At 40.7% G+C, this 26,916-nt stretch overlaps 1 protein-coding gene across 1 annotated transcript in view; it reads right to left on the reverse strand.

The window, feature by feature from the left end:
* Window positions 1-53: 53 nt before the first annotated feature.
* The window catches only part of fkbp16 (FKBP prolyl isomerase 16), a 32,199-nt gene continuing 5,336 nt past the window's right edge, over window positions 54-26,916 (reverse strand). The window contains exons 4-8 of the mRNA XM_063479703.1: window positions 5,902-6,119; window positions 2,887-3,068; window positions 2,585-2,662; window positions 809-946; window positions 54-702 (exon numbers count right to left, since the gene is read on the reverse strand). Of these exons, the coding sequence (XP_063335773.1) occupies window positions 616-702; window positions 809-946; window positions 2,585-2,662; window positions 2,887-3,068; window positions 5,902-6,119 (703 nt within the window). The 3' untranslated portion in view covers window positions 54-615. The remainder of the gene's footprint in view (window positions 703-808; window positions 947-2,584; window positions 2,663-2,886; window positions 3,069-5,901; window positions 6,120-26,916) is intronic.

Here is a 26,916-nt window from a genome sequence, read left to right on the forward strand (position 1 = left end):
ATAGTGTTTACATTTTGATTTAATGTAAGTATTTTAACTGTAACTGCCAGATACACAAACACATATTTTTTTCGATCAATGCACTATTTTTTTTTTTCCCAGATTTCTTTTCTAGAGTTGCATAAGAGGGGGAAAAATATTACATTTTTTTTGTTTTCATCGTCACTGTAAGCAATACTGTATTGCGGCTTTATCGCTTGTACTAATTGAAGGATTTATCAGTGTGTCAGAGAACTGTGTGTAAATAAAACTGCTTGTAACTGGGTTTTTCTTTACAAAAGTCTCACATCCACTAATTTTTTTTGTTGAACATCTGTGATAGCGGAACATTTTCCAGGCCCCATTATTTACGACAAAGAGAAACGTAATCCTTTTTCCAAGTGAAACAGACAGAACTGGAAAGCTGAGAAACTTCTGTCGTATCGATCAGCAGAAACCTACTGAGAACTCTGTTTTATTATTCGTTTTTCAGACGAGAGCTTTTTAGTTCAGGCTCCAGTGCTGTCGTGTTGAATCAACAGCAGAAAACTCTTTTCATATAAACTTATTAGATGACTCGAGACCAAACTCTGCATATGAAGATGATGATCTTCGAACTACTTCCAGCAGAGGATTTCAGTTTCTTGCAGTCAAAATCATTGACGTCACCAAACTGCCCAGAGCCACCACCAGAGCTCCAAGTATAAATTTCCAGGAAATTCCCTAAAACACAACAAAAACACCATGGTAGTTCCAGTCAATGCCAGACTCGTGGCAATCACAATTAAAAAAAAAAAGAAAAAAAGTAGTAGATATAATCACAGCTTACAGATGGCTTCTTCTTAGATGGGATCAGGAAAGGTGCAATATTGTCTCCAAGCATCTCTGCTGGTTTGGGTTTCCACTCTTGGGTTTCTTTGCCTCCAGACTGCCTTTTGACAAGTTTAGATAACTCGACATGGATTGCCTGTAAGGGGGGGAGGAAGATGCTTCTAGTAAATAAAAATGAAACGCTCAAAGGTTGAAGGTGCAGTTTTAAAAGTGTCCAGCAGGTGAAAGCAGAGATCTGAAAGTAAAGTAGACCTTTATGCTAAAGACCAGGGAATTATGAAAGTCACATTTTAAACTTTCTACTAACAGCTCAGCACTTGTAATCAAATTTCACACAGAGGACCTTTTATATTTTGTAAATGGCAGATTTATCATCGGAAAACTGTAGCTTGCCATAAAAAGTAAGCCATTTTTCTTATTTTCAGTTGAATTTCTGATATTTTTCTTTTTTTTTTGGGTGATCCACTACAGAGTGCAGTGCACCAACTTTCTCACAGAGCAGCTAAATCAGGTTTCTCTAAAGCATTTCATTCACTGCTGGGACAAGCGTGTAATTACCAAAGCAGCAGATATTTTCGTTTTGTCTAGACAAGACCAGGCATATTTGTGACTGTGGCAGTGCGCCCTATAGATCAGGTCACTGTAACACTGGCAGAAATGTACTCCTCACGCTCTGTAGATCAGATCCTGCAGTGCTGGAGTAAGCAATGACCATAAACTAGGATTAATTCAAATCTTAGCAGCATTTGCACATTTCTCTGTGTTGTAGCTGGAAAGAAGGATTTGGTTACTCTCTCTGCGTTACAAAAATTTAAGTTATGTATGTATGTGGTATTTTTGCCAAGATCGCAAGAAAGCACTTAGTGGTGTGGTCACATCTGTGGACTGCCAGATGTGCAGTTTGTATGAGCCTTTGTGGAGGATTTGGCAGATTAAACAAACCACAAAAACAAGATGGTACAGGCCTCAGCACAAAGAGTTCACCAGGGTTCCTTCAGGCTGATGTGGAGCAAATTTATTTAAAAGCTTCTAAACTTTAATATTCAAAATAAAGCGGTTATGTCCATTTGTGTCAATGTGAGAGATGGTAATTTATCCCGTATCCAGGGTCAAATGTTTTCATGTATTAAAAAACTGGAGATTTTATAGGCATTTAAAAAAATATTGTCAATTTAAATAAAGCCGAAACCATTTTTTTTTGTTATCAACCGGAGATTTTTCTTACATTTGTTTATATTTATTTAAGATAAGCCTAACTGTGCATGTTGGGATTAAATGAATCAGTTGCGTTGTTGTGCGTTGGCATGGCGATATCAGCATATTGCCCAAAGCACAGTTTTGCTCAAGTATAGCCTCAGAGCGCTGCTATTATATGAGCCAGTGCTGTTTGACGGTTGATCGTTTATAATGTAATAATGTAAAAATATTTTAACAGATGTTGAGCGTTTAATACGGAGACGAATTTTTCTGAATAATTGCACGAGGGCTGGAAATTATTTATTAATTCACTGTGCAAGTGCAAGTTTAACACCAGCACTCGACTCTGTCTTTACCCTTGAAATTATAATATGCAGAGCTTTTTAACCTCACATAATGGCACATTTGATAGGTTCTTTTTAAAATAAAAACACATCATTTAGACCGACTGGAGAGTATTGGCAGCCAGGAATAATTTTGGAGCGACCTCTCTGTTTTTTCTTTCTTTTCTTTTTTTATGTGGGAGGGATTCACAGGCAGCCTTGGAAGAAGGACCTGCTCACCCATATCATCTCACCTTGGTGGCTGGCTCCAGTTTCAAGGCCTTTTTTAGCACTTCCATAGCCTCTTTGTATTCACCCTTGTCAGACAGGAGCTGAAAGAGATTAGAAACCCTGCAGTGTGAGCAGAGCTGGAGGAAGCATAAATCCAAAACTGACAGAGAGGGAGATAGCAATATTGCACCTGCTATTATTTACCCACAAAAATAATAAAAAGCTAACTATATTAAACAAACTCCTCTTCCTTCCAGGAAACCTCCTTAAAATTATAGGTTGCCAGATTCAAATTAGATGCTACACACTGTCTATACATCCTCACCTTTCCTACCCTGAAGAGGGCCTTGACGTTGTTTGGCTCGAGGGTCAGAACGTCTCGGCTGGTGTGCAGAGCCTCGTCAAACTGCTCCAGTCTGACTTGAGTGGTCGCCAGGTTGTTCAAACACTTCACACGGTAGTCCTGCACCTCCTCCTCCTCTTCCTTCACACCAACATCATTACCATCTGCACAGGGAGAGACGCATGGCTTATAACATATCCTGCTGCTTCAACGGTAGTTTTACAATCATTAGAGTGAATTGATCCCACAGCCCAAAAACATGCATGTAGGGTTAATTGGCAGCTGTAAACTAACAATAGGGGTAAACGTAAGGGGGAATGACTGCCTATCTGTAATATCTTGACCTTCAGGGAGAAACTCGGTGTTATTATGAAGTTATTTAGTGCTATTTTGCATTCAGCTGGATGCTTTATCATTGTCCTGCATGGTTTTACCATTAGGCTCAAAGATGTCCAACTGGCTTAGTAGTGACTGAAGTAATGAGCACTGGTTAGTGCAAAGGGATTTTACTCCTGGCCCTGAGCATGATGGGTGATAAATGTTAGCAGCTTAGGGGCTACATTTTTGTGAATGTGCCACGCAAATGCGCCTGAGCAAGTTGAACAAACGTCTTGGATTTACTGCGCCTGTTTTTGCCTTTAAAAAAAAAACTTATCAGAAATAAGACAGTTATGTTTAGGAAATTATGTACATCACGCATAAACAGGGAAAAAAAGCAAAACAACTTTTGTATCCATTAAGCTGATCTTTTGCCAAAGAGTGCTTTGGCTGTCAATCGTGAAAAACATGCATCTTAGTTTTACTAAGTGAAGCATAATACATGCTGTGCCCAAATGGCAAATCGATTTGCAACACGACATTAGCTAACCAAATATTTGCATGTCAGGATTGTGATGTGGCAATTTGCAAAGAAAACAAATCAGAATCAGTTATTTTAAATGTGATCTGACAATAAAGAGCACCGACGACTCTCATGTATGGACCCATTTTTCACAAGCTAATTCAAAATACGAGTCTGTGTCAGTGTCTCAGTGTTGACTGTTCAACCACAATTTCATTTTCATGCGACTCACATCATAGCAATAACTTTCACAGACTATAGGCCACCCATCCCTGATGACCCAGACCCTAAAACACTTCAGTTTGTCTCAGCACTCGCACTCGCTCCTCTCCCTCTTTATGTGCACACCTGCTCTTGAAAAGCGCTGTTACAGAGAAAAAGGGGTTCATAATTTTATGCATTTTGTGGCTTAATTGGGGAAGCAGTGACACACTGTCCCCACATATATGTTAATTACTTAACAAAGCATTTTCAACACAGGAAAGCTGAGGAAGCATTGAAAGCAGTGTGATATGAAATAGGCATCACGCTACGTGGATGCTGTGCTCGAGTCCAAGTGAAAGGCGCTTGGCCTCACCTTTTTAAACAGCACCTGGACGCAGCAAGCAGCGGCCACACTAACAACACGCACTGCACTTCAATGTGCTCGGACAAGGTATGAAACAACTGTTTGGTCTCCAGTTAGCTGCAAATATTTAAGCCAAAACATGAGGATCATAGTGTTTTGCAGTGTTTTATACAAAGTTATTAGGTTCTCTGTTTTGTTGTAAACTGAATGTACAATAATGATGTGCAATACTGCAAATTTTGGCATTGATCCGATATCAAGTAAATGCAGGGCCAGTATTGCTGATACCAATACCGATAATGATATTTTAACATATAAAAGCAGCTTATGTTGGGGAGAGCAGTGTGTCATGATTATGAGTTGAATCATCGTACATTTACCAAATTCTAACTCGTGTATTTTGAAACTGTGTTTTTTGGAGACCTGCTATGCAAACGCGCCTGTTTCTAAAACTCTTTAGGTCAACTCCAACTTGCTATAGGCTATTATGTGGGCTACATACTGAACTTAGAGGATAGAAACAAAGTATTGATTCTATCGAGCTAGTGTCGATCCGAAACCAATATCAGTGTTGGTATCAATGCGCTTAGCTCTAATCTACAAATAATTTAGACTGCCATCTGCTTGTCATTTGACGCTCTTCTCCCATAAATGAATTATTTAATAATATTTTGTTACTTATTAAATTTGTTTTTTAAAAAGCCTAAATATTGAGCTTGAAAACCTCAAACTCAAACAGCATTTCCTCTTCAAACCAAACACTATTCTTTTTCCCCCCCTTTTTTAAAAGCTGAATAGCGTTTGACATAGAAGTGAAAATATTCCTTTTTTCAACATTTAACAGGACACTTCAGCTCAAATTACCATGTTTCATCCATCCACGCAGTAAACTTAAAAGTTCTTACTTTAAAAAAAATGACACAAAATTGAGTTTTGCATTTCTAATGTTTTGCAAGAGCATATTTATTTTTACGTGATTACCAGTTAATTGATTATATTGATTTTAAATCTTTGTGTGTGCCGAGCTGGTTTTTGTCTGTTAGGCTCCAAATGACCCAAGTAAGAGATAAGGTCTGTGTTTTCCCTTTTGCTGGTCATCTTCTCATTCACTAATTACATGATCTCAATGCCCTGATAAACTCCTCTCTTCAGTGCCATGGTGACTTGGCTCACCGGTCTACTGTCATTGGTGCATTATGAAGCAGTGCATGTTTTTCTCTTTGCTGACATGTTCAGTCACATTTCCCTCTTGGCCCGACCCTGCCTCATCAATGATCAAAGTGATTAAGTGAGTAGAAAAAATAAGACCATTGATTAGCTTTGATTATGCAAAAGAAGTAAGCCAAAAAAACCATCACGGCCCAAGGCTCAGATGGACGTGGCGCTACATCGTGCTGAAGCGATTAGTGTGACGGCAGAAGTGAGGAGAGCGCTAACCTGTTATGTCATCCCCGGCTGATGTGGCAATAAGGTGTCACAGGTCTCTTAGAGTCTGTGTTTTATGTGCCCTGTTTTGTGTTTTCTGTGTGTGTGTTTCTTTGTCTCTGCCAAAGCATCCTTGGCACAGTCAAAAGTAAGGGAGTATTACCTTTGCTGCGTGTGGTGAGCACATCCAGAGCCACGCAATAGGCCCGGGCAGCCAAGCTGTATTCCTCCCTCTGGAAATGAAAATTCCCTGTCTCTCGTTTCTGGTTGCCGATGCGGATGCGGTCTGCAATGGGCAGAGTTAATGGGTCCGGTTTCTCTCTGAAGTCCAGCAGCTGCAGCTGGTAGAGTAAAGGAGCCCAGGCTGGAATATCAGGCTCTCTGCACATAAACACAAAAACAAACACAGTCAGTATGAAGGAGGCTAGATGCCAGAGGATGGCAGCAGCTTGTGTGTGTGTGAACTTAAGCTATTGTCTTAACTGTTATTAATGCCTTATAACTGTATTACTTTGTATGCCTTTTTTTCTTGCTCCTTCTTCCCAGTGGAATTGTTTCTACATGAGACCAACTGATGGCACTGAGTACATCAGTAATCCTGAATGGAATGAGTACTGTTATCCCTGATGAGCCAAGGAGGAAATAATGGGGCTGCAGAGCTGGATCTAAACAGAGAACAAAGAGGAAGAAATATAAACCGTCCATTCCAGCTATCATCATGAGGGCTGTGAGGTATTGGGCAATAAGATCGATGAGCTTGGAGCGATGATAAAGTCCCAGAGGGAATACCATGAGTGTAGAGTGATGTGCTTCAGGAAAACGTGGCTGAACTCGCACTTCCCAGACCACAGTATGGCACTACTCGGCTTTAAAACTTTTTAGTCTTAGAGAGCTTTAATCTGGATGAATTTCACTGTGAATGAAAAGGTGGCGCGATCGTGGACACGTTAGTCTCAAGGAAAGTTTCTGTGACCCAGATATTGAACTGATAGCTGGTGGTTAGCTTCCAGGATTATTTAGTCACGTCACTGCTTGTGTTTTATCTTTATAGCAAACTCTCCAACAAGAACAAAAGCATAACTTCACATCCCCTAATGCTGCTCTTAAATTTAAAGACACAGACACAGCTAGAAAGATTTTTTTTTTACATGATTTTCAGTTGTGGCTTACTTTGGTGCATGTTAAAAACACTGGTACTTATACAGCACTTTTGTCTTTTAACATGAACAAAAAAAAAATCACATGGTAAATTTCCTAACCCTGTAGGCCCAAGTGTGACGTACTTGATACATGACGTTTTGTGAGTTTTTGACACCTGAAAAACTTGAATAAACTTTTGAGCAAAAATTATACAAATTTAATTCCAAAAACACTTCAGTTTCAAAAAATTAGAATTTTCTGGCAACTAGTTAATGATTCAGGTTTTACAGAATTAAAGTGATGATCAGTCTGGTATCTTTTTTGTTGCAAGTTTTACCAGTTTGTGTTCATTTATTATAACCTCTTTTGAACACTAGAGTTTATAATAAATGAACACAAAGTAGCAAATAACCGTCATCACTTTTCTGATATTTGACTTGATATTTATGCCTCTCTCTGCGCTGGTACGCTCTCAGTACAGCGTGTGTTAAATTTCACTGTATCCAACAGGTCACAGACCTTAAAGGCAACAACTTTAAAGATGCCTGAGAGACCCCGGTTCACTTAAACAGACCAGAATTTGACACTGGTATGAACTCTGGAGCTGTCAATGTGTTCAGTTCACTCAAGAGTCACTCAGAAGGAAAGTTAATTTGGTTCTCAATCATCTGGCTCCTGTGACCACATTGCACACAATGGCCCATTATCAGTTTCTGTGTGGAAGCTCTGATTCAGATGGGGGGTGTGTGCATGTGCGTGTGCGTGTGTGTGTGTGTGTGAGAGAGAGAGAGAGCAAAGACAGAAGGCTACGTTTTTAAAGGTTCACTCTGAAACGACTGCAATACGACAAGAGATGAAACAATAATAGAAACGAACACCAAAAGCAAAAGTATTTAATTAAGACCACAAAACAAAGGTGTTCCTGCAGACCCCCATTCAGCCTCTGTTTACTGCAAAGTGATAATACAAGGGTTTCTTTAAAATGAGGTTATTAAATATTCACACCGGTTGTGTCAGTGGCACAGTTTCTTTTTGTCTAACGGACCTGTAGTTGTATCCTCGGCCTTATCCTGGAAGGCTGTGTCAGCAGGTGGGATCGGATTACCCTTTCACCTCCCCTCTCTGGAGACCTCATCCACTATCGCAGGACACACAGGAGTGTAAAACCAGCATCTGAGCCAAGCCCTCAGAAACTTGAGCCAGATCCCCGCCCTCACATCTCGAAAAACTCTTTTAGAAGTCTCTTTTAATTATTTAACCTCAATGAGCTGTTTTTGCATACCGCTGCGTGTTTACGAGTATCAGAGAGCTGAATTGTGCAACAGGTGTCCGAGAGCAGCGGCAGAGACAGAAGTTGAACTTTTGAAAAACACATGGCCTGTGTTGCATTTTGTAATGTTAGTCTTTCTAATCATATCCCGCTCACGCCATGTGTGTTGCAGGCATAGGAAGAATGTAACACCATCAGTTTGTACTGCACATACTGTAACTGTCTCTATGCTTACTGTAGCTGCTTCTCTCTGCTCTTATCTAAAAATATTACACAATCTCCAGACTGTGTGTTATGTAATAGCACCTGACATACAACAATAACTCACGCAGAGACCGGCAAACTCCGACCTTAACGTGCCTGGTTCCAGATTAAAGGGGATCTGTGGGAATTCACCCCTGAATCCACTGATTAAACACCACAATCTGAAAGTACATCCAACTAAACTTCTTTTAGTCACCATAAAGACTCAGAATTTATAATCTGTTTTTAAAGTCTGAGTCTCATTAGTTTATTACAATAAGTATGGCTTTCTAGCCAAATATAGCACTAAAATGCCACCAGATCTCAATCCAACACCTTTGGTATGTACTGGAATGGGAGATTCTGACCATGGATTTACAGACCCTATTAATTCAATGTCAACCAAAATCTCGGAGGAATGTTTTCAGCATCTTGTTGAATCTGTGCCACGAAGAATTAAGGCTTCAGTACAAGCACAGTGTATCTAATAAAGTGGATTATAAAGCTTTGAGTTTGAGAACCGCTGCTGACGATAATGATAAACATAAATGTTATAGTGAGCAGCGACTGAGAATCAGTTTATTCCATCATTATGTAACGTGGACTTTTGAGTGCTCTATACTGAATATACACATTCAGACTTGCAAAGGAGTGCATAGTACAGTAAACAGCAAAGTGTTCTTAAAACTATAAATAGCCTATCACAGAATTAGCTCAAGCTGCTTCACATATTTGTTCTACTTTACAAGAGATTTGGATTAGTTTCTACCGAGAATAGAAAATAAACCTAAATATCTCATTTAAGAAAGAAAGAAGTTATTTTGTTTGGCCTACAAAGAGATCCACAATGAATCGAACATTTTGTTCAGAGTTAAAACCTCTCACTCATGTGTCATTAGAGATCGATTTTCTCAGACAGAAGAAACACTTTGCTGCTCATGACTCACAAAGGATAAGACACAATATTTGGGAAGTGATGATTCATCTCTTATTAATCGCTGCAGCCACACAGCTGCTTCAACGTCAACTGTGGCAACCGAATGTGCCACATCAACACTCGACTAACTCAACTAACAAAATAAACATGACTTTCGAGATGTTGAGAGTAATCTGAGAACACAGCCTGCTGACAGATCTATAAGGTTTAAAGTGTCATACGGGTCACTGATGATTAGCGCCGCACCAGTGTGCTACTACGCCGAGCTTAGCCAATGAGCCCCAAGGGTCCTTTTAGTGCAAACAGGAAGCAGAGCCTGTTGGACAGGGTGCGGCCTCGCTGCAAGATCCCAGTGAAACACGAACCTGTAACTACAGCCCAGGTCAACTTCCTAAAAAGCGAGCTGCAGAGTTGACACCCCCCTCCGCTTACTCCTGGCAGCCTCTCTCTGCTGCTGTTGGAGAAACTTTGGTCATATATTAATTAATTAATTAATGATGTGTAATGGTGTAACAATTGCAAATTTTTTGTACTTTCTATAGAACTAAACAAAGCTAAAAGTTAGATTTAACTATTAAAGGTTCTTTGGTGCTGTTTTACACTCTATTCACCCAAGATTTGTAGCCACGTAGTCTGAACCAGCGAGTTTTGCTGTGTATTTGGTGTTCTATGAATTAAGACTCTTACTAGAAACTAACAAATGTAGCAGCTGTTGGAAATCATCAGTTGGTATTTTGGCAGGAGGCTGTTGTATGGAATTATTGTTTAAACTTAACAGCTTGTTTCCCCAGAAAGTCGATTCCTTTCATCTGGATGTAGTGTTTTCAGATGATGCCCAGATGATCCGAATCATTTCCTTACCTGGGTGATTGAGTATCCATCAAGACGTTTTGCAACTTGTAATTAGAGTTGAAACAATGACTGAATAGCGACTATAAACTGTGTTTACAGGGTAGACACGGCCCAGTGTTAATTTTGTTGACCAATCAGTTTTGGCATTCATCATTTCTGACGAAAACAAGACGATAACTAAATAAAAACAAATGCATGTGTGCAAAAAGTGATGAAATGGACAACTTCATCAACACCTAAATTATGACTAAAACTAAATCGCACTTCAGTCTAAAGACTTACAGCTCACTTCTTTATAATGACCAGCAGGGGGCGACTTTTCCGGTCGCAAAAAGAAGTCAAATTTCTTTGAAAAATGAGATTAATTCTCGCTTTAGAAACTCTTTTCTGAGGAGTTTGTGACTTTATTAGTTTGAAGTCTTTTAATTTAACCCGTCATGATATTAATTTCATGAATTATGGTCCTATTAAGAGTAAAACAGGATGAACTTGGGTATCCTTTAGGACAGGGGTCAGCAACCTTCAACATCAAAAAAGCCACTTTAGCTCCTCCTACCAAACAACAGAAGAGAAAGCCAACATAGGCAGGTAATGGGGTGGGAGAATGTATGGATCAGTAAACTGTTTGTTTTGTATCAGGAGAAGGAATTTTATTCAGGCCACGGCCATTTTGAGTGGAAGGTGAGTGATATTTTGTCTTGCTGACACGTTGTTGTTCTTTTAGACACAACAACGTGTACAACAAAGTGGATTCTGATAGGTCCACTTTGTTTTAAGAATAGATATAATCTTACATAGTATCAAAGTTAACCCTTTATTGACCAACCCTTTATATTTACCTGTAAAATGGGACCGCCGATGGGCCCATGGTCAATAAAGGGTTAATTGCAGATTAACCTTGCCAAGCTAGCTAGCTAGCCAGCACCCCATCCTCTAAATTGGTCATGTCTACATTCAAGAGAATCGAAATGGCGATGGATTACAAAGCAATATTAAAAACGACTTCAAAAATGTTGTCAACAAGAAGTTAAATCCATCCTTTGTAGTCGATGATAATGGCATGAAGTTAGAAGATGTTTAGATGTGCAAACTCTCACGAAAGTTGTGAAGACATTTATTTGGACTGAAGTGGCAAATGACACCATCTCATCATGCAAGAGGTTTCTTATAGCAAACAAAAGTCACATAACTTGTTTGTTTTTAAGCTATGAAAGCCGTTGATTGATTGATCAACTGAGTTCCTGTGTTTCCATATTTGTTTGTTTCTGTTCCTTAACCCTGCTGATGGAAGTGTTTGTAATCTGTTATGCTGATGGTAATTTGGACTGGCTGTTTAAGACAGTACCTAAAAATTATTGCTGTGACTCCCTTGTATTGTGGCCGATCACTTTTATTATAAAGGCTCTTGTCATTTTTACTGTTATACGTTTATTTAAAAACGAAAGCCTGATTTTAATCTGTTCCTCATTTTCAAAGCGTGTTGCAGAAAAATAACTCTACAGGTTGTCGCCTGACCAAAACTAGAGCAACGAGAAGACATACAGGAAGGTTTTCTGGGTCGGAGCAGCAGGACAGAGCCCGAGGCTGTGAGGGATCAAATTTCTAGGTGTCACAGAAGCAGTTAACGCCTTAAATAGACTTTCTTACAAAATTTACAGACTGAATGAAATGCTGAAATGTTACAGCAACAACACCGATATACTCGGCAGAAATTCCACGAATATCCCATTTCTGTTATCTCCACTGATGAGGACATTGTCTGCTTCTAAGCACGAAGTGACTTTACTGTGTGGCGTTTGCGTGACGCGGTTGTCTTTGTCATAATGGGCCTGCAGATCAGATTAAAGCAGAAATGTTTCCACACTTCTCGTGCTCATGTGAATGCGAGTGAGATAAGGATGCGCTTTTCCCTCTTGTGCCACGGGGCGAGTATGAATTCATTATAGATGACTTTGATTCATGTGGCTTAGCAAACTTCCTCATTAAGGTGTTTGATAGTGCAGCTGACTCATGCTGTTATCTGTCACGCAGACCCCTGGCTGCTCCGAATGAAAGGAAAAACTCCCTCGGAGGAAAAATAGTGGTCACTTTGACGTCACGCGCTCCATAAATGATGGAAAGGACGGCGATGTGCCTCATCCTGGTTTCTATGGTTACAACCGCCCAATATACCGTAATAAATGCAGTGTGCAGGTGGTATGATAATGCAAAATCCACGAGGATTTATGAGGCTGTTTATTTTTTACGGTGGTGAAAACATGTCTGCTGCTGCTGCCGTTCTGTGCGGAGCCTGTTTTGACTCTTGGATGGAGAGCCAGCATCAATAAAGCCACGCAAAGAAGCTTAGCTATAATCCTGGCAGTGGTGAGACGTCGCAGCTGTTTTTCCTCGCCTGCTGCCGCACTAGTTAATTTGCAGCAAAACAGCCTCATATTACAGTCAGAGATCAAGAAACCAAACTACCAGTGTAAGACTTTTCAGCTGCTGTCGCCGCATGCACTCTCCTCTCCTGTTTGTTTTTAGTTCCTCCTCCAAGAATGAACCAATGAAACTGTGCTCACAGGGATCAAAGACATCTCCTGTCTGCATACTGGTTCTTGAGCCCCTTGAAAGCCCCCTTATAAGCTACAGCACATTCTACTTAGGCCTGTTAAAATGAATCTCATCTCAGCTCTGGGCTACCTGCAGGGCATACAGTGGATTTTTAATCATAGGGATGGGTACTTGTCCAGTCGTTTCAGAGAGACTCGAGAGGATCATTTGGTTATACAACTTTATTAAGTAGAGAAAGTACAGTACGTCCTGTAATTATCTGCCTGGCATGGGTCAATGTCAGTACTAGTACCTTCTGTAAAAATGACACGAGGATGTGAGTGCAACAGAACTATGCAAACATCAGTATACCCAGTGCAATTTACTTGCGAAGATCCCACTGGTTAAACTGTAACATGTGAAAAAATAACCAGGTTGTGTCCTTGATGTCTAACGCAAATTAACATTGGCTACATTTTGGATTTTTTGGCAGCAATTCTCTTTTTTAGGACTTTATCAGGTCCCACCCGTGCAAGTGGGAGTAAAGTGTGTGTCCTACAAAAAGGTCTTCAGCTATTATGTTTAAATTTACTAGATACTGGAATATTTTCATTTTATACAGTAAAAGAGACGTCTCTTTTTTCTGCAACTCACCCAAAAATACATTATTAAAGTCAGAGTTCAAAACAGAGGTCAACGGTAACTCAAATAACCAAGGCATATACTGTAGAAGGACATCTCTGAAAGGACAAGACCATAAACATCTTGGGTGCCACTGCAGTCAGCTAAGGAGAGACAAATTGTAACAATTCAAAACAAAATTGGACAAAAGTGGACACCAAAACTGTTCAATAGAAGATTTGAACATTGTTTTCTGGTCTCATGAATCTCAGTTTCCGCTTAAATGTTCATATTGAATGCTTCCTCTGCCAAGTAATTACTCAGGGTTATGGTGAATCTTTAATGATGAGGACTGTTTTTATGTACTCATTGCTTAGAGTTGTTTGAACTGACTCAGTATTCATGGTGAGCAAACAGATGACGAGAGAGATAACCAGCAAGCATCATAAACAGAGTTGCAGTGGTTAGTGCAGGACAAGAGTGAGACAATAACAGGACTCAGGTAATCCCGCTGGTGTAGCAGATCAGTGGATTTAGAGATTCATCAAAAGCCACAATTTATTGCACATCATGGAACATATACAAGGAAATATTTTCTTGTCATAGCAGGAAGTAACAACAGTATGCGTGACTTATAGTTTTCACTAAGTGTACCAGTAAGGAGAATCAGTCTCCAAATAACAAGAATCCTGGAAGTACCTAATGTAAATGGAATGTGGTCAAGAATGTGCATAGAAATGGACCAACAGGTTTCATGTAATCCAGTTTTTAAAGCCTGAAGCTAAGCGTTTTCACCTTTGCCATTTTTGCTTTTTAAAAACAGGCATCAGAAGCATGGGACGGATTTGACTGTGAAACCGAAAGACACTCTTCAATCATACGGCAGGCCCTCCCTAAAACATATCTGGCTTTATCATCAAAGAAGACGGCAATCAGTGGTGGAAAGAATCGACCACGATAACATCAGCTGAAATCTCAGTTGACAAATGGTTTTTGTGTGTGTGTGTTTTTCTAAACAAACTGTTAATGGAGCTTAAAGCAAGAAAACCCTTGCAGCAAATGTGAAGAATTAGAAATTTGATGAAATATTTACCCATTATAAGAAATGTATTTTTGATAAAAATCCATCTGCTCTTAAAATCTAAGAGCGAATTTGCCCCGCAATAGGATACCGGCGAGCTCCAGCTCTCTGCAGTCAATGACTGAGTGAAGAAAGTTCAAAGCTTTGCAACAAAAACAACACCTTTTCTCTGACTCACAGGTGAGCAGGAAGTTTCAGTTTCTACCTTATGCAATAATCTGAAATCTCTCAGCTTTGAGGCTCTGATGTGTGGCGGCATCTAGATGAATTATTCCCCTCCACCCCCACCCCCTAAAAAAAGGCTCAGAGCTCTTGCTGAGTGTTGGGGAGGATAACTGCAGTCTGTTTCCCTGTGAAATTTACCACTGCAAGTCATTATCTATTAAATCACTCTCACTGTTATCTGCAGAACAAATCTTAGCCCTGGATTGACTCTTAAGTCCATAATCAATCAATATGAACAAGCAGCTATCTCGGAGGTGTGCACGCTCCGGTCAAGAGGCAATTTCTCAGGCAGCCCCAGGCTCTAAGATTTAGTTTCAGTGGATCCACTGAGATGTTAATGTGAAGCGATGGCAGCCAGGTTCTTTCTTTGGGCAGACATTATGTCTACTGATTATATAAACCAAATATTTCCCAGTTTTGGATTTCACACTGGAACTTCAAAGCTCACAACAAATTCAGAGGAAGGAGCCAAAATATCCTGCTCTTTGAAAGATGAAAGTCCTCCTCCTCCATTACTCTTACACTTCACATAAATGTCTACCTACTTCAGCGGAGCCCGAGCGTTTTATGCTTCCTGATTGGATGATTTAACTTCCATTCAAATCGAAAAATTCCTTTTTCTTCTTTTTCACCCCCCAGAAAATGTGATTTGAGCATAAAATATGGGTGAGACGTTAATTACCATTCAACGAGGTCTCCTGTTTGCCTCCCTCTGTGTTTGTGAACATTAATGTTTGATCACAAGCTTCTAGTTGCTTTATGTGTGACATTCTGGGCGCGGAATAAATGTCATAAAGAGATAGCTATCAGAAATTAATTTCCCTTCTAAGTCTGAACTGTCAAATGTGCATGTGCCGAAACCAGATAACGCCCGCCGAGAAAATGTCACCATTTCTGCAATATCGTTTTGCACAACAAACAGACAGGAGCTATTGCGCCCCCCCCCCCCCGACTCATTATTAAACAAGATGTAACTTTGAATCGGCGGTTGTTGCTCCCCCGTGCACCTGTGCACAGCTACACCTGGCCTCTGTGCCTTTTTTTCATGTTCGACATGTTTAAAGAGTCATTTACGAGCACGCATGTTGACTTTCCTGAAGGTGTGCTGTGTGTACATCAGACAACAACGTCATGGCCATTATTCAGTGTCACTTCGGTGTCCAGGAGAAATATGACTGCCTCAATAAGTGTGTCTCTATAATCTAACCAATTAAAGCCACAGCTTCCTTTTACCAGCAGCCAGCTGTGCCTCCCTGTGTAGCCTGTGAATGAAAAGCAGCACCCCGAACTCCTGACCTATTAGTCAGGTTGTCATGGAGGAGCAGCCCGTGTCTGCAGGCTCTTTGTCTCTCCCTCTCTCTCGTTGTGTCGACGTATGAGACCTGAAGCGTTAATCATGACTAAAACATCCAGATTTCTTAAGAGGAAGGGCTTGGCTTTACTCAACCTGAGCCTGTGGAAAAGGGACAGGTCCCTCTCATCACAGAGTTCTCAGAAAACAAACACAGACGAGCACATTTGCAAAGAATTCCAAGCCATTTATGCTCCTATTATATTCGCAAACACACTTGTTTTCCTCTGCGGATAATGCATTGTTTTGGCACATGAGCTCACTTGTTTTGTCCTTCACCATCTGGAATGACAATATGAAACATTATCAGAGTGCGGCTAATCCCATCAGTGCTATCAAACAACAGAGACTGTTTCATTTATAATGAGATCTCGTAATGAGGCTGAGTTAATCCCTTAAGCTCGAGGACTGCACATCTGATTTTGATTTTGCAGCGAGGACGTCAGCGGGAGTTCGTCCTCAGCAGACGCGTGATGACGGTGCGCTGACGTCTCAGTGCGATGAGTCATGCTCCACGTCCCCGCTGACGGTACCTCTTCATCACCTCAACACACACACACACACCAGTGCCACTTGTCACTCTCCTACAGATCTCTCCTCTGAGCTCCTCGGCTGCACTCGTCACCTCACATCCCTTCACAGCAGCAGCAGCAGCAGCAGCAGCAGCAGCAGCAGCAGCACATTTCTCTACTGACAACCACTGCTTGAGCTGATTTGCACAGGCACACTGCCTTCTCTGCCTCAGCCTTCAGAGAGCATGGTACCTTAAACATTAACCCACCTATGCAGTATGTATGTGTGTGCAGTGTCAGAAACAGCTTGCCCCCTCCAGTATCCCATCTGCTTCCATTCTGCTGCAGTTCCAAATGAACAAAACGTATAAAGTGGCCACTCTTGTGTGTTTTCCCTCATCAGCCTGCTTGAGCTCACTCCACAGGAGAGTTGTAATTTTCCGAGTTTGAAATGTGAACGTCAAGTTGTAAAATCATAATAGGAAGTGTCTTTTGTGAGCCACAAATGACGAGCGGGACAGGGTGGTCCTGGAAGTCAAAGGATCCCAGAGGCAGCTTCTGTGTTTGAGAGAACGACGAGGAAGATGGAAAGCAGCTACGAATACAAAGCAACAAAGACCAGCGTATCCACTAAACAAAGTTTGGCATATGACATGCCATCGGACCACATCAACAGCAACAGTTTATAGCTGTTCTGGACAGCATCACTTGGTTGTCATACAAAGAGGAAAGAAGTAATAACCTTACTAATTATAATAAATTTTAGACCGTGTCTTTTAGATGCTCGTCATCTGAAGCATGCTGACCTCTTCACAAGGCTTAATGCCCTTAATTTAAATTTCACACAGCTTACATACAGCACAGTTAACCACGAGCTGCTTTTAAAATCAGGTTTGTTCAGCCATCTAGTCCTTATCATGCTCCACTAATCTCTGTGCCTCTCCATCTGTGTGTTTTGTAGACAGCAGGCATGGATGGTAAAAAAAGTGCTGGTGGGGTTGAAGAGCTGTCTCACGTGTGGTCCTTCATGTGTCCCTGCACAGCAAACACTGGAAAACAGGCTTTTGTTGTAACATGGTGGTTGTTCAACACAGCATACAATACCTAAGGCCACAGTGGACCACAGTGTGGTGTTTGAGTGCAGGCATCATGTTTTGACACCAAGGAGAGTAACATTTCAGATATGAGGGTCGGTCAGCAGGTACAGATATTGATGTCCCTCTCAAGAAGAGTACCATGGTTAACCTTATTCTTTAGCGGGAATGGGATATATAGTTTATATAGAGAGTTTTACCTTAGGTGGAAATGTTTGGGTAAAAACCAGTTTTTAGCTACGGATATGATGAGGATTAATACTGTATAATAACAAAAACACATGAATAAAATAATCACTATTTGATCATCTCAGAGGCCACAGCCAAATGTTGCCGCTGATCATTTTTTTGTCCTTTTATAAATTTTTGAAAGCTTAAGTTTTAGTTATAATTAATCTTTTTTTTCTATTTCCTGTGTTTGTTTTGGACCTGAGCAATGTGATAACAAAAAAACGTACTAATATGGCTACTAAGAATACTAAGAATTTATAAGACCCCAGCCACACAGGCCTAGAGGCTAGTCCACGAAAAATGAGGGACATGAGGTAAAAAGGAGAGTGGCTGCGAGTGGTTGCTTAAGGCTGATGACAGTCACAGGGAAAATACAGCTATAGTTTCCCCAAAAGTTGATTCTGTTCATCTGGACGTAGTGTTTTCAGTGGGAGAAACGTTTCGTCACTCATCTAAGTGACTTCTTCAGTCTCAGCTGACAGCAGGTTTCCCCAATCTTATTAACAGAACATTTGCATAATGACTGAAACTAGCACCAGTGAAGGAACAATGGGCTGGGAGGTCAGCTCCTTGGTCATTAATATGCAAATTCTAATGACCATTGATCAACAACCACCGATCAAAGCCCACTGATCAATGGCCATGAGTACCATTCACAGAGAGTTCAGTGGTGCTAGTTTCAGTCATTATGCAAATGTACTGTTTATAAGGTTGGGGAAACCTGCTGTCAGCTGAGACTGAAGAAGTCACTTGGATGAGTGAGGAAACGTCAACTTTTGGGGATTTACTTACCTGGATGATTGAGCGTGCATCAAGACTGCTGTAGTTTAATTCATCATACTGAACTGTACCTCTTAGTGATGTTTTTTTTTTAATGAAATCGTCTTACAAATGACGTGACTTAATGTGTTTAATTATCCCCACAGTGCATCCACTAAGACAAACTCTTACTGTGTTTTTTCAGTGAGTCAAATTCTGCTATTACATTTTCAAGTAGTAATTAAAACTACACTCTGTTTTGGTGATGCACTATGAAATATAAACTATGGATGAGACTGATCTCAAAGCTACCTAGCATTGCATCTAACAAAATAAAATAAAATAAAACAAATGATGGCTTATGGAACTGGATCTGGAAATCCAACCTCAAGAATTCACACAGTTTACTTTGATGAGAAACACTGAGTGTGTATATATAGGCTTTGTTTGTTTACTCCCAAATTGTGTACTCTGATTACTTCTTTCACCACTGTTTTTAGCCGTCATGACAAGGATCATTCTTGTGGCCTTCAGATAATATTTTAGGTATAAATTGCATAATTGCACAATAATAAATCTGTGAAAAACCACACCACAGCAAAAGTAGAGTTAAGGGGAAAAAATGCAGTGCCAAGTGAACCGGGCCTATCAAAGTGGGATAAAAGAGGAACACAATAACCAGCAACGATAAATAAAAAGCTGAAAGTAAGCACTGTAAGATTAAAACTAGACAAGAATTATAAATCCTTATCCAGTACCAGTGTTACTCTACCAGACCTTACTGCTCTAAAATAAACAGTCTACCTAAAATTCAATAAAAGAACATTTCAGTTTAGGAGATTTACTCTCCCTCTAAATACCCCCTGCCTGACCACAGAAAGCAGAAGTAGATATAAATGAGGGCAGTGCTATATTACAACCCAGGCTGTCGATGTGAGAGATAAGCCTGCTAGCAGTAGGGGAAAAAGGTAAACATCCAGGGAGATTAGATGAAGGACATGCACAGTTCAAACAGTGGCCTGAGTGGCAAAATACTGCGTGCGGCGCCAAAACAACTTCATCATCTAGATTTCAGACGGGAAAGCAAAAGGTCAGTTCAGCTCAGATTTAATTTTAGCTTAAGTTTGATATGTTAAAGCCACAATCTACTGGGCAGTTGTAACAAGCAGAAGTAGGCATGCCGACTCAAAGCTGAGCCCGATCTTATCTAGAGCGTGTTACAGCTGTCAGTGCTTGCTGGTCTGCTCCTGAAGCCTGAGGACTGGGTGTGGTTTCAAGTCAGCCTGCTGTCTCTATGCTGGGAAAGGGACACACAGACACACACGCATAGACCAAAAGCTACAGTCAAACTTGTTCAGGTCACGTGACACAAGTGAAGCCAAAAGTTCATCTTGTTCACATCTGCTTCTGGAATCCCTCACTGATGACAAACAGTGAAGCGAGGCACAAAGTTGCTCATAGTACTGTGAGTTATACCAAACAGCCAATTGTTTGCCTAACTAATTTTGCACAGGGTGGAAACACCAGCGTGGAGATGAATGGTTTATGTAAACGGGTTTTCCACAGAGGAGTATCTCAAAGGTCACATTATTCATTTGACCCAGGTGGTTCTGCACAGTGAGTCACACAGAGGAACTCCACCTCAAAGATTTTCTGAATGGACAACATGGTTCGATTTAAAGAGACGGGGGAGGTGAGCTTGTGTGCACTAAAGTGACAGACACCAGTGCACTTGCGTGGCAAGTGAGTCATCCTACCTGTCTGCTGGCAAGTAACTAATGTAATGGAAAGCAGAACTGCCAGTTCTTGGCCGTGTCTTGTTACAGCGGGTGATAGGAAGAGAGATTAGCTTGCATAAAGAACAAATGCACACACATCCTAAATGAGCATGCTGGTGGTCCATAGGTGCTGCACAAAGTAGTCTACATGATGGAGCTGTACACTGTCACGTGGGGGCGGTGTCAAAAGTATGTCTCTTGTTTGGCTCATCTTAAGGATTAGCCTCTGTCAGGTAGGACACACAAGTCACAGAGAGAAATAACATTTTTTAGTGAAGTGAAACCAGAAGTTCATAAGTGTCCAAAACTGGGCACACCAGCCATCATCTGTACTTCTCTTTTTGAGCTTTGATGGTTTGAGGTTCTTCGTCTTCGTGGTGACCTTTGATGTTGTTTCCTTTCAAATCAAATCAAATCAAATCACTTTTATTGTCACATCACATGTGCAGGTACACTGGTACAGTACATGTGAGTGAAATTCTTGTGTGCGAGCTTCACAAGCAACAGAGTTGTGCAAAATACAATAATGTAAAACAAGCAAAATATAAAATGGCTAATCTAAAAAGTAATAAATATATGTACAATATGTAAAGGTATATACATTACTGAATGTGTATACTAAATATGTTTTTCTACGTGTGTGTGTTTGAGTGTGTATATAGTATGTATATACATGTTTTACAAATGAAATAAAGTAAACAATAAAATAAGATATATAAAATATACAGAGGTTGGTATGTGCAAAACAGTGGTATTTATATACAGTATGGAGTGCATAATGTTGAAGTTCCAGTAGTGAGGGTGAGGTGTCTATGAAGTGTTCAGCAGTCTGATGGCCTGATGGAAAAAGCTGTCTCTCAGTCTGCTGGTACGGGACCGGATGCTGCAGAACCTCCTTCCTGATGGAAGTAGTCTGAACAGTTTATGGCTGGGGTGACTGGAGTCCTTGATGATCCTCCCTGCTTTCCTCAGGCACCGCTTCCTGTAGATGTCTTGGAGGGAGGGAAGCTCACCTCCAATTATCCGTTCAGCACACCGCACTACTCTCTGGAGAGCTTTGCGGTTGTGAGCGGTGCTGTTGCCGTACCAGGTGGTGATGCATCCAGTGAGGATGCTCTCAATGGCACAGCGATAGAAGGTCCTGAGGATGCGGGGGCTCATGCCGAATCTTTTCAGTCTCCTGAGAAAGAAGAGGCGCTGCTGCGCCTTCTTCACTGTTTTGTTTATGTGTACTGACCACGTAAGATCCTCAGCCAGATGTACACCAAGGAAGCGGAAGCTGCTCACTCTCTCCACAGCGGCGCCGTTGATGGTGATGGGGGTGTGTACTCCTCTGCACCTCCGGAAGTCCACTATCAACTCCTTTGTCTTTGCGACGTTGAGGGTGAGATGGTTGTCTTGACACCAGTGGGTCAGGGCGCTGACCTCCTCCCTGTAGGCCGTCTCATCACCGTTGGTAATAAGACCCACCACTGTAGTGTCGTCCGCAAACTTCACAATGACGTTGGAGTTTCTAGTGGCCGTGCAGTCGTAGGTGTAGAGTGAGTACAGGAGAGGGCTCAGTACACACCCCTGTGGAGCACCAGTGTTCAGTGTGATGGGGGATGAGGTGGTGCTGCCCAGTCTGACCACTTGGCGTCTGTCAGACAGGAAGTTAAGGATCCAGCTGCCGAGGGAGCTGCTCAGTCCTAGATCCTGTAGTTTCCTGTCCAGCTTCGAGGGAACGATGGTGTTGAATGCTGAGCTGTAATCTACAAACAGCATTCTCACATACGTGTCTCTCTTCTCCAGGTGTGACAGGGCAGCATGGAGTGTCAGGGCTATGGCATCATCAGTGGACCTGTTGTGGCGGTATGCGAACTGTAGAGGGTCCAGTGAGTCGGGTAGTGCAGAGCAGATGAAGTCCCTGACCAGCTTCTCGAAGCATTTGCTCACGATGGGGGTCAGGGCTACGGGTCGCCAGTCGTTCAATGAGGAGATGGTGGAGGATTTGGGTACAGGGACGATTTGGGTACAGGGACAGTTGACTTTCCTGCTCAAGTCAACATTTCAACCAACCAGCATTCAAATTATGTTTAGTGTCATCATAGCTGCCCACTGTGAGCTTTTTAGAGGACTCCAGTGTGCAAGTTTGATTACTCTGAATTCCTGTAATCCCTGTCTCTAGCTAGCCAAAGACCCATTAAAACTGGCACCAGTGCATGGCCATAAATCCCACACAACACCCTTTTAATTATTCCTGCAACACAGAACACGTCAAACTGCTTTTCTGTCTGTGTTTTGGACACGAACAAGCCACTATGCCAGTCGTCTATCCTTACTCACAGTCAGACTTGATCAGGCTTGATCATTGTGAATCTATCTGTGTGCTTTCCTGCTCAAAGAAGTGTCGCTGTCACCTGTCTGCTTCCCTCCCTGTCGGATATGGGTGTGCCTCAGAGGCCTTGGGAAAAGATTTCCACACTTAGCTTAACATCTTCAAAAATGTAAACAAACAGAGTGCTATTTCAAAGGTCGTTGTATACTGTCTGTTTGTTCCAACTAAATATTTGTTATTTTATGTCACACACGCACATGCGTACACTTGAAAACTGACAAGTTGTTTTATCTGTTTTACAAAGGCTGGATGTCCCGTATGTCTGAGTCAGTAGCCTGAGGCTTAACATGAAGTAACAGTTAGATTAAAAACAGGAAATGAATTAAATGAGTGCGCAGGAAATACTTTGGTAGACTTTAATAGCCATGTAACTGCGTCTCTTATGCTATTTATAGACTTTGCTCACTGTCCATTGTTTTTTAGATCGTCACTGGTGAACATTTCAAGCTTTAATTGAATAGCTAACCCACTTATATATTACATAACTGGTTATATTTAAGCCGTGTCCTTCATTCCCAGGTGTCACTTCAATTAGTCACCTCAAAGTTTATCTTGGGTCCCACTCTTTTGGGGTCATTAAAGGTTAATTCATCAAGTGTCTGTATATCCTTGACATTCCTTGATCTCTGGTGGCATCACTGCTAGCGTCATCTTGTCAGTACTCGTTCACAGTATTGCAGTGTTGGTTAATGGGGAAATTATGGGTCAGCAGGGGTAGTGTGTGGGCAGTCTGTGCACAGGAAGACGGACAGCCCGTCTACCAGCAGAGAGTGTCTGTTGTCAGATGGCGGTAGTGTAAAGAATATGTGGTACAACCGGTCTATTGGCTACTGTAGGTCCTTAAAACAGCTGCCAAGAAGAGCAACGTTATAAAACACAAAGAGCTGATAGTGGCTGCAGTGGACACTAGGCATTGAGTGTTAAAAACAATGCCTAGTGTCCACTGCAGCCACTATCTTGACTTTTCATGCTGTACGCTTTCTTTTTTCTTTCTTTTTTCTTTCTTTTTTAAAACATTTTTCCTATTCTTGGTGAATGTCACAGGTGAGATTTTGGAAAACAGCTTGAAAATATGTTTGCGGCAGTTGAAAACTCCTCTCCGTAGGCTCTCTGTAGGCAGATAACCTCAGCAAATTTAGTAGCATAAATTAAGCATAAGACAGTTCACCACTTCACAGTATCATTGGATCACGGTATTTTAATTGAATTAATATTGTGATGAAAAACCTGGAAAATGAATGATATCCCTATAAGCATAAACTGTACTGTGTGTTTACAGCTAAGTAGAACAGTAGGGAACGCTTACGTGTCAAAGTTGTTAATATCAGCATGTGAGCATGTTAGGATAATAAAGCCTTATAACAGATGTTTAGCCTCACAGCACTGCTTAGATAGGAATAGACTAAGAAATAAAGTGCTGTAAACAGCTGATTTTTTCCCCCCACAATTACATCTTTTAGATCATCAAACAAATTTTAATACAAAGATAACTCAAACAAACACTATCACCACCATGTTTGACAGCTTGTGTAATGATCTTTTAATTAAATGCTGTGTTAGTTTTACCCCAGATGTTACGGGAGTAAAATATTCCAAAAAATTTGACTTATGTTTCATCAGTCTGCAGAATATTTTCCCAAAAGTCTTGAAGATCACCAAGATGTTTTTCTGGCAAATGTGAGATGAGGCTCTGTGTTCTTTTTGGTTGGCTGTGGTTTTCTCCTTGGAGCTCTCCCAGTTATTGTTGAATCGTGAAATCTGACCATAACTGAGTAATTTGATATGCTGGGCTTTTTTCCCCCTTTGTAAATGAAACAATCATTTAAAAACTGCATTTTTGCATTTACTCTATTTATTTACTCTAGCTATCTCTGACTAATATTAAAATTGTTTGATTATCTGAAATGTATAATTATGAAAAAAAGGAAATCAGAAAGAGGCGAAATACTTTTTCACAACACTATGTGTTTGTTCGTATTTTATTATATTTCCCATCTCTTCCAAGCCAGCATTGCGCTCCAACAACACTGTCACACAGACAATCTCAAGGAAACCGATAAAAAATCAAGCAGAGATTCTTCTTCTGTGTCGAAACTTGCACACCAATTACCCACAAAGCAATTTGATTTATTTGTTTGGAAGCGTGTAGTCTTCAGACCTAAGCAACACTGCTTCAAGCAACATATCCTGAGACAGTCTTTACACTTAAAAGAGTCCAAATGGCTTTAGAAAATTTCTTCACACATGCTCCAGTACTCACAAAGACTTTTAAACCAAATTTGTTGTTCAAAAGTAACAACGTTTCCCTTTACTGTCAGACAGGAATGCCTTTATCAGTCTTTAGAATATTGGAGGAAACCAGTCCAGGATTTTATCTATTTATCTATTCTTCAGTCGGATCCAGTGTGATATTAGAAGGAAAAATGTTTTGCACCCACACTGAGATCCATATATTACAAAATTACAATGATTATTAAGGTGAGTCTTACAGTACTTTCCCATGAACGGAAGCTTTATAAAGTGTCTTTCACCTTTCCAACAATAAAGTCAGAAGAGTAAAGGTGGTGTAAGCAAAGCTCCAGAAGCTACCAAGCCCACATCCCCTGGGGCCAAAGAGAAGGAGATTCCTCCCCTCCACTTGTTTGTTTTTCTCTCCTCAGAAACTGACAATAGCCGTCTCCTGTTCTTCCACAGTGCTTCTGCCCTTCCTTTAGTGGCTATTCATATGTGTATTGCAATTGCGTTTTGCACTTCACATTCTCTCTTATGAAACTTGATGAAGAGGAGCAGAGAAAGAAGGAACTAATTATTTTATTATTTTTTTTTTTTGATCCAGATAACTGTGTTTAAAATTGTAAAATAGGATTTTGGCCCCTTAGCTGAGAACACTACAATCTTCTAGTTATGTGTGTACTTTGATGCTTTACTGTCCTGTCAGGAGATGCTAGACAAAATTACGGATAATACAAACCACACTCTTATACTTGGTCCCACAAAACCCCAATGCTAACTGAGTCGATCTGACCACACTTATAATAATATATTCTGGAAATCAAATGAAGGTTTTAATTTTGGATTATTTTCAAACTAAACTCTAAGTGCCACTTTGCCAAGTTTATATGAATGTATCTTAACATTCATTAACCTGAAAGCAGAAAAGGGATGTTTGATGAGTGCTCTAAATACTGACAAATATCTAATCAGCCGACCACATGCAAACAACTGAGTTTAGTATCTACACAGGTGGTTACTATGATCTGCTGAAATTCAAACTCAATATCAGAAAAGGGGAAGAAAAGTGAAGTGGCATGGTTGTTGGTGTGAGACGGGGCAGTTGGAGCATTTCAGAAACTTGTAATATAGTGGGTTTTTCCACACAACCACCTCTAGGGTTAATAGAAAATGGTCCAAAAAAGAGAAAATATCCAGTAAATGCCAATTCTGTCTGAGAGAAAATACCTCATTGGTGTCAGAACTCAGATGAGAATGGTCTGACTCTGCCAATCTGATAGGGAAGCACTTCAGAGGGTCATTAATATGGCCCCAAAAGTCATTGGACATCCTCTTCCCTCCCTGAAGGACCTGTACAGCACTCGCTGTCTCAAGAGCGCACGCAGCATCCTACAGGACTGTACACACCCAGGACACCGGGTATTTGAGCTGTTGCCGTCTGGCAGGAGGTTCAGGCTGCTGAGGTCGCGGACAAACAGATTCAAGGACAGCTTTTACAACAGGGCAATAGCCCTAATCAATGCAAACAGTTGACCTGATTGGCTACCTACCTGGTCTTTTTGGGGGGTAACAACAATAAAAATAATAATATTTATATTCATAACAAGGCTCAATAATAACAATGTGCGATACACATACACTTATTTTTCTTTTTATTACTTTTATTACATAAGTTGCTGTGTTGTGTTGTGATGTGTCGTGACGTGTTGTGTTGTACGTAGTGCCAACATGGGACAGTTTTCCAATTTCATTGTACTATTGTACTATGTGTGACTGTGCAATGACAATAAAGACTCTTATCTTATCTTATCTTATCTTATCTTATCTTATCTTATCTTATCTTATCTTATCTTGTCTTATCTTATCAATAGTAACCCAATTTGTTACAATCAAGGTATGCAGAAGAGCATCTCTGAATGCACAACACATCAAAGCTTGAAGCA

The sequence above is a fragment of the Pelmatolapia mariae genome, linkage group LG7, assembly GCF_036321145.2.
Source record: "Pelmatolapia mariae isolate MD_Pm_ZW linkage group LG7, Pm_UMD_F_2, whole genome shotgun sequence".
Lineage (NCBI taxonomy): Eukaryota > Metazoa > Chordata > Actinopteri > Cichliformes > Cichlidae > Pelmatolapia > Pelmatolapia mariae.